The 7,988-nt window shown below is 38.2% G+C and overlaps 1 protein-coding gene across 2 annotated transcripts in view; it reads left to right on the forward strand.

Annotated features, from left to right (window-relative positions):
- LRP12 (LDL receptor related protein 12) overlaps positions 1-5,759 on the forward strand; it is a 49,529-nt gene extending 43,770 nt beyond the window's left edge. The window contains exon 6 of one of the 2 annotated variants that reach the window (XM_080338906.1): positions 2,122-5,759. In XM_080338906.1, the coding sequence (XP_080195032.1) occupies positions 2,122-2,985 (864 nt within the window). In that variant the 3' untranslated portion in view covers positions 2,986-5,759. The remainder of the gene's footprint in view (positions 1-2,121) is intronic. The other variant, XM_080338905.1, reaches the window with a different exon arrangement.
- Positions 5,760-7,988: the final 2,229 nt, after the last annotated feature.

Here is a 7,988-nt window from a genome sequence, read left to right on the forward strand (position 1 = left end):
GGATTTTGAAGAGGAAAAGAGGAAAATAATTTGCAATTTGCATAAGGGACTTTGAAAATATATTGGAAAGAAAACATCGTGAAGATATTTCAGTAGCTGAACTAGCACTAAGCTTACTAATGAGGTTATTAATGAATACGTGCAATGAACACTGTAGAATCCCTCCTTCTTGTTGGATGGGTTATGATGGTTATAATAAAGATCTGTATGTTTCCATTTAAAAATGAGTTCTCTACTTTTACAAATTTGGCTTGCTGTCGTCTTTTCTGAAATTAAGCTTCACCAGTTTGCAATGTAGCTGCACTCACAGGCCTCCTGAGGTAGAGTTAGCTCAAGAAAGTCTGGCAAGACAGTGCAGTTGTCATGCCCAGATGTGCAAGTCCTTGGGTACAGGTAGCCTGGAACAAACCAGTGTTTCCTTCACATCCCTACCCTGTATAGGAAACTTCAGGTTTGCTGTGCATTAGAACGTTTAGGTACCATTATGATTTTTCAGACAAACTTAGCTTGCTCAGACCTGGTTTTTATCAGGAAACCCCATAAAGGTGGCCTAAAGGTCTTGGGTTTTACTAAAATGCATTCTCGTGATAGAGAGGACAGTTCTGAAAACCCAGACATGTAGTGGCCACAGTGAGAAATTGATGCCAGAGTTTCTAAAAAGCTGTGCAATTACTGACATTTTCTTTTATTTTCTGTTTCACTTAAATTGAATTAACCACTCAGTGTTCTTTGCATGTATTTTAAATTATTTTTCAGAACAAAAATATAGTGGAATTTGAAAGACTTACTGAAAGTGGCAATCTTTTGTAGCAGCACATAACAAAGGGTAGTTTCTATGTAACTGTGGTTTCACACTCCATAAAAATACCAATGCATGTACAATAGTTTTGAACAATGAAAGAGTGTTAGTAAATTCCCATTATGAAGACAATTATTTCAGATACGACTTGTGGCCTTGAAAACTTGAGTAGCTATAAGCTATGAGCTAAAGTTCATTCTGTGAACTATTGGAAGAGCTAGGCGGCACATGTTGTGTTTGGATACTGTGCTGTGGGCGTCCGGTAGCATCTGCAGGATTGTGGAAGGGAGCAGAAGGTGACAGCATGAACACACTGAAGTTCAGTGTTTGTAAACTAAGTGGAATATATGCGTGTGCGCTAAATGTTTCATTGGAAGAAAGGGCTATTCTGAAGACTAATCTGTATTTTTGTGGATATAGATTTTATCCTGTAATTAAACACATCAGTGAATATTTTCAGAATCATGGGCATCTGGCAGCTCTTCTGCCCTGGTATTTGAGAATTGATCTTTATAGCTGAGGTACTGTTTTCTGTAAGTTTGAGGAAAGGAGTCCCAAATCAAAGGTGTTAATATTTTTGTTTTACCAATTAAAAGTTATGCAAGGTTTTAAGCGGAAATATTCAGGTATGCATTGTTCTATAGCTGAATGACTAGAAAATGCATACTGAATTTGGGAAATGCATGGTTTGGAATACATAGGATAATTAAAGCATTTTGTATTAAAAGTATTAAAACATTTTGAAATTGGAATTAACTGATTATGCCAGAATGGGGGGGGAAAAAAAATCTAACTACAAGCCTCTGCTAGAGGGAATATTTAATTTAGTCTCTAATCGAGGCAGCCCCATGGTAGTGGATAAGGAAAGGTCATCTCTGTTGTATCTTCCTGGAAGATTTCATTTTTAAATCCCAAACTTTTTGAGGCATGTTTCTGTGTACTGTATTTTAAAATCCACAATGACTACTTTATCTGCTTAGTAAGATTGTGTGTAGTAGATCTTGCATACCTGCTGTACTATACCTTCTGCACCGAGTCTGTGGGTCTACTTTTCTGTAGTCAGTGTTCCATATACAGATTAAAGTTCACTTGTTTATTTAGAGGTCCCTGATTTGGACAGAAGCATACTTTATGTACTTCATTGCTCTTTTATTACTCCTTTTCATCCATACACATTTCTGATTAATTGTTTTCGGTAGTTAAAGACTTTACATTTAACTTTGTGATTGTATGCCATTTTTCACATTACTTGTCATTCTTCTTCTGTTAGAACAGTGTCAACGTCCTGTCAACACTTGATTGTTGCTTGTTTTCTTATTTAGGCTTCAGTTCTGGAGAACTTGAGACTGGCAGTACGATCTCAGCTTGGATTTACCTCGATCAGGCTTCCTATTGCTGGCAGATCAAGTAACATTTGGAATCGAATTTTCAATTTTGCAAGGTCACGTCATTCTGGATCATTGGCTTTGGTCTCAGCGGATGGAGATGATGTTGCCAGCCAAAGTACTAGTAGAGAAGCAGAAAGAAATAATACTCACAGAAGTCTGTTTTCAGTTGAATCTGATGATACAGACACAGAAAACGAAAGAAGAGACACAGCAGGAGCAGTCGGTGGTGTTGCTGCCACCTTGCCCCAGAAAGTCCCACCTGCAACAGCAGTAGAAGCACCGGTGGGCGCGTGTGGGAGTTCCTCTGGGCAGAGCGGCGGTAGCGGTACCAGGGATGGTGGCAGAGAGGTGACGACTGTAGAGCCCCCAAGCACAAGTCCCGCACGTCACCAGCTCTCTAGTGCGCTAAGTCGCATGACTCAAGGCTTACGCTGGGTACGCTTTACTTTAGGGAGATCAAGCTCAGTGAATCAGAACCAAAGTCCTTTGAGACAGCTTGATAACGGGGTAAGTGGAAGAGAAGAGGATGATGATGTTGAAATGTTAATTCCAGTCTCTGATGTAGCATCAGACTTTGACACGAATGACTGTTCAAGACCTCTACTTGATCTCAGCTCAGATCAAGGACCAGGGCTTAGACAGCCTTACAATGCAACACATCACGGTGTAAGGTCGTGCAGTCGAGATGGCCCCTGTGAGAGCTGTGGCATCGTACACACTGCCCAGATACCTGACACTTGCTTAGAAGCAACAGTGAAAAATGAAACTAGTGACGATGAGGCATTATTACTCTGCTAGGTACGGATTGTTTAGGAAAGATTGTGTACAAGTTGGAGCAATATCTGTCATTGTTTTGTACTTCACAGTTAAAACTAGGTTTTAGTTTTAAAAAAATCCAGGACAGCATTATGTTGAAACTATTTTAGCCTGTGTGGTTGATTAAACATTTCTTATACTGGATGACGTTATGGAACTATTCGAGTGATGTTTTAATGGCTCTGAATACACAATGTGTGTATCCAGTATAATCCGATTACTCTTTAAACTGAAGTTATCCCGTTAGTTTCAAATTGAGTTTATCCTGGTACTGTAGTTCAAACCAGAAACATGGCTGCCGAAGACTTAGTTGGCTGCCTGTTTAACCCCATATTAACAGGTGAATTTGTACAGAATTTTCCTTTAGGAATTGACTTTGTTGTTTTATTGCCAACATACTTGTAACTTAATATACTAAATGCTGGTAAGGATTGTTAATGTAAAATATGTACTTTTCTTTGAGTTTATACAACACTTTGTCTAAATATTCTTGAATTTCATCATAATGTGAACTTATTTAAAGGGAGGAGAAACTTTCTCCAAGAGCATTCTTTTTCTCTTAGAAGTACAAAATGCAATGATTTGTGAAATTTAGATAAACTGATGGCAAAAGCTTTTATAGCACTGACTTTCCTAAACTGCAATCTAACATGGTACAGCCAAATAGTATGTAAAATCCCCAGTCATTAGTCTTTTTGATTTTAAGTAAAAAAGGGCCTATGATATTACAATATGTGTTAGTTATTTAAATATCCAATATGTACAAATACACTACAGAATTAAGTTCCAACTGGTAATAGATCTTTCCCTAGTACTGTAGGGTGTAAAGCTTGTTCGGACTCAAGGGATTTGCACTAAAATCATATTAAGGTCTCTAATGAGCTTAGTGCACAAGCACTATCACTTTAAGTACTATTATTGTCTAATATTGCAATGGCTATATATTTCCATGGCTCTTTTCTTGGGGTGTTGCATTTTTGTTGCAATTGAATTTGCTTTACTAATTCCCTATTTATTCGTTGTATTTAAAAGCTGGTCTACTTGGTTGCAGACTAGTTGTTTTAAAAGCAAAAAGAAATCCCTTTTAGTGTATTTTTTTTATTATATTACATGTTGGAGCAAAACAGATCAGTGGAAAAAAGCTCTTAACTTCCAATTTTGTGAAAAGCAGGTTAATACGTGGCTACTAGCGTGACAACAAGAATCTACACCTTTTAAAAACAAAAATGTCAACTACTGTTTTATTTATTCTTTGCCAGTCTGTTTTTAGTAGGCTTAAAGATCCAGTATGAAATGTATTTGTGTGTGATTGTATGCTATTTATTAAATTTTAAATACTTTGTTGAATGTCATTTTAAAGCATGTTTAAAGTCTTGTGCATTTCTGTCGTGTTATGCTGTCGGGCAGAACTGACTAAAATGTTTTAATATGTATCAAAATTGAATTGAATTTTTGTTATGTTTTGGAGGTACTTTTAAAGATCAATCCAAGGTCTGTCTGGCTTTTTATTTTAGTTTTTAAAAACCCTCATCTCTGAAGTACAAATCACATGCAGAAGAAACAAATAGCTGAATGGATTCCAAACCGTATAAATCTTCTCCCTCTTCTCTTCTTTCACAGACGCAGGGTTGAGAAAAGCAAACAATTTTAGCATCTGGTTGACTTTATTCATGAGAATTAGCAGGTAAATTCTGAGTTCAGGACATGGTTATGTAGATTTGTGCTTTTGAGGAGAACCTTATGTGCAATACAGTTGTAAAAGATTTTATTATAATGACCCGTGTGGTTTCAAGTTTCAGAACAAATCACATCACACTGGTACCAGTTCAGGTACAGATTGGCCCATAATTACACATACTTGAGTAAAAGTCATCAATGGCCATTTTTATTCACATTGAATAATATCTGAATCTGGGGGTAATCTTTAGTCTGATTTCAGTGGCGTTGCTTACAGAGCAGGCGACATTGCTATAGGAACATGGTAACACACTCTGAAATACATGTGAACAGCATGTCCTGGTATAAAATACTGGGTTTTTAAACCTTCCTAACTGTCATTAGAAAGTGGTTATGGAAATGTTTGTCCCCGAGGCGGATACATTTTGATGAAGAGTCTTCACAGAATACCTTCGGTGTTATACACACACATAGTGATCTAACTTTGTTCCATTAGGTGCCCCAAATAGCATGTACCTATGGACTCCATATTGCAGATGTAAAAAGAACACAATGTTTAATTTGTTTTAAAGGAGAAATGCTACACATTTAACTGAGAAGTTACATTTGATTGAGAATTTGGAAAATTGTAAATAAAATTCATATTTGTATGAGGCTAATTTGTTGCAGTGATTTTTTTTTTTTCTTTGTGATTTTAAAAGGGAGTGAACAATTTTTCTTTTAGTACTGATTGTGGGTATTTTGGTTTTGCTTTTACTGAGACTTCTGTTAAGTCATATCCCTTTTGTTTTGTTCTGGAGAGCTTGAATTAACATTTTGTTCAAATGGTTCTTGATTTAGCTCAGCTGCGCTAGGGCATTTTGAAGAAACGTCAGAATGATTCACTCTGGAATTATCTTATTTTCTGTAATAAATCACTTTCATCTGAAAGCTTTGAAGAATGTAGGTTATTGTGAGGCGAGTTTTCTCCTCATGTAAATCTTCAGAAACATTGGAAGGAGTTTGTCATTGTTTCTTTTCATATATCATGCTTTCCTTGTCACTTTATTTGCATTGAAACATTAAGGGGGCTGAATGAACCTCCAGTGCTTCAAGGGCTTGTTTTGTTTCTAAAGTCAAGTCCATTTTCAGTACAATTTCAGCAAGTATTGCTGATAGCTCTTCTTTCAAAACAGGTTCCCGGAGAGGATGCTGGAATTAGTTGCAGTATCTTGTGTTTCACTTCCTATGCAAATGCCAAAGCAAGAACTTGTGGCAAAGCTTGGATTCGGTCTAGGAAAAACGCCATTCAAATCTGGGACACATACACTTTTTTAGTGAGTTCTCACATTAAATACTTAGTTCAGATCAAAGTTAATCATGGGTTTTCCTGTTGAAACAAGGCTTTTTCTTCCTTTCTGAGAAGTGAATGTTTACTGGCCTGTTTTATTCTGCAGCTGTTTGACTGCTGCAGTTGTCCTGCTCATTTTCCATAAATCTTTAACAGCTTTAATGTTCCTGTAGTTAAGTGATTTTTTTTTTTTTCTCTTGACTGTGTCTCTTTTCTGAAAATGAGCACTTGGTAACCAAACTTGTACACGATATCATCTACAATCCAGTTGCCCCAAACAGGGTATGTTCTGAAAGGACAAGAGAGAAGTCTGTCCTGTCCTTTTGCCAAGTCACTGAAGGTATGGAAAAGTAAGCAGATCAATAGTTGGAACTGTTTTCCTTCTCTCTCCTCTTATGGGATTTGACTACTGTAGTTAGTTTTCCCTCAAAATGGATTAAATTAGTTCATGCATATCGGTCTTGATATTGAGGTGTATTATATAAGAAAATTCCTATCTTGTCAATATATGTGTCCGCTTGAGGCTTCCATTCACATCCAGTGGTTTATTTGGTGAATAGTAACTTGGGGCAAGAGAATATAGTATCCACTAAACTGAAGTATTACCTAGAGAGCAGCGTAGGGGAGAGGGACCTGGGGGTCCTGGTGGACAGCAGGATGACCATGAGCCAGCACTGGGCCCTTGTGGCCAGGAAGGCCAATGGCATCCTGGGGTGTGTTAGAAGGTGGATGGTTAGTAGGTCAGAGAGGTTCTCCTTCCCCTCTACTCTGCCCTGGTGAGACCGCATCTGGAATATTGTGTCCAGTTCTGGGCCCCCCAGTTCAAGAAGGACAGGGAACTGCTGGAGAGAGTCCAGCACAGGGCAACAAAGATGATTAAGGGAGTGGAGCATCTCCCTTATGAGGAAAGGCTGAGGGAGCTGAGTCTCTTTAGCTTGGAGAAGAGGAGACTGAGGGGTAACCTTGTTAATGTTTACAAATATGTAAAGGGTGAGTGTCACGAGGATGGAGCCAGACTCTTCTCGGTGACAACCAATGATAGGACAAGGGGCAATGGGTACAAACATAGGAGGTTCCACTTAAATATGAGAACAAACTTCTTCTCAGTAAGGGTAACAGAGCACTGGAACAGGCTGCCCGGGGGGGCTGTGAAGTCTCCTTCTCTGGAGACATTCAAAACCCACCTGGACACATTCTTATGTAACCTCATGTGGGTGTTCCTGCTCTGGCAGGGAGATTGGACTAGGTGACCTTTTGAGGTCCCTTCCAATCCCTGACATTCTGTGATTCTGATAGACAAGATTATCTCCATAACTGATGGGGAAAATGAGAGAAGCAGCTCTATAAGCAACCTAGGTTAGTGATTCCTAATTGGATTTTGAGAAAGGGCATTTGGGGAAAGTCAGCATTACAAAACATAGCTGGTCTTTGTGAATATTCTGTCAAAAATCAGTGTTTGTAATATTTCCCCCGTCCTGAAATCTAGCAGAAGTGCTTACATTTCAGCATTAGTTCCTCCCTGTGACTGAGTTATATTATCAAAGTACCAAAGAAAAAATAGAACCTGAAAGAACTTTACTTGTATTCAATTTGAAAGATTATTCCATATTACAGTGACCCTGTATGCTGCTTATGCAGGAAGGAAAGGGGTGGAACACAGGAGGCAGAAAATTAAGATGAAAAGATGAGTCACTGTGTTTTGATTTTGAATGATGAGAGAGTTGTAATAAAATGGACTAGAAGCTCTAAAGGAATATAATTATAATCTATTCGATTGTGAAAAGGATTTTTTTTTTTTGAGATAAGCACTTGGAGAGCCCCCAAAAATAAGTCAGAGTGGGTGGGGCACGTCAAATCAGGAATGTGTAAGAGAAGGAAAGGAGGAGTGCTGGTTCAGGGTGCACTTCCTAACAAGTAACAATGGTTTCTTAGGCAAAATGTAAAGGACAGAAGAATAAGCTTGTTTGAAGGAATAAGA

Source organism: Nesoenas mayeri (genome assembly GCF_963082525.1).
Source record: "Nesoenas mayeri genome assembly, chromosome: 2".
NCBI classification, from domain to species: domain Eukaryota; kingdom Metazoa; phylum Chordata; class Aves; order Columbiformes; family Columbidae; genus Nesoenas; species Nesoenas mayeri.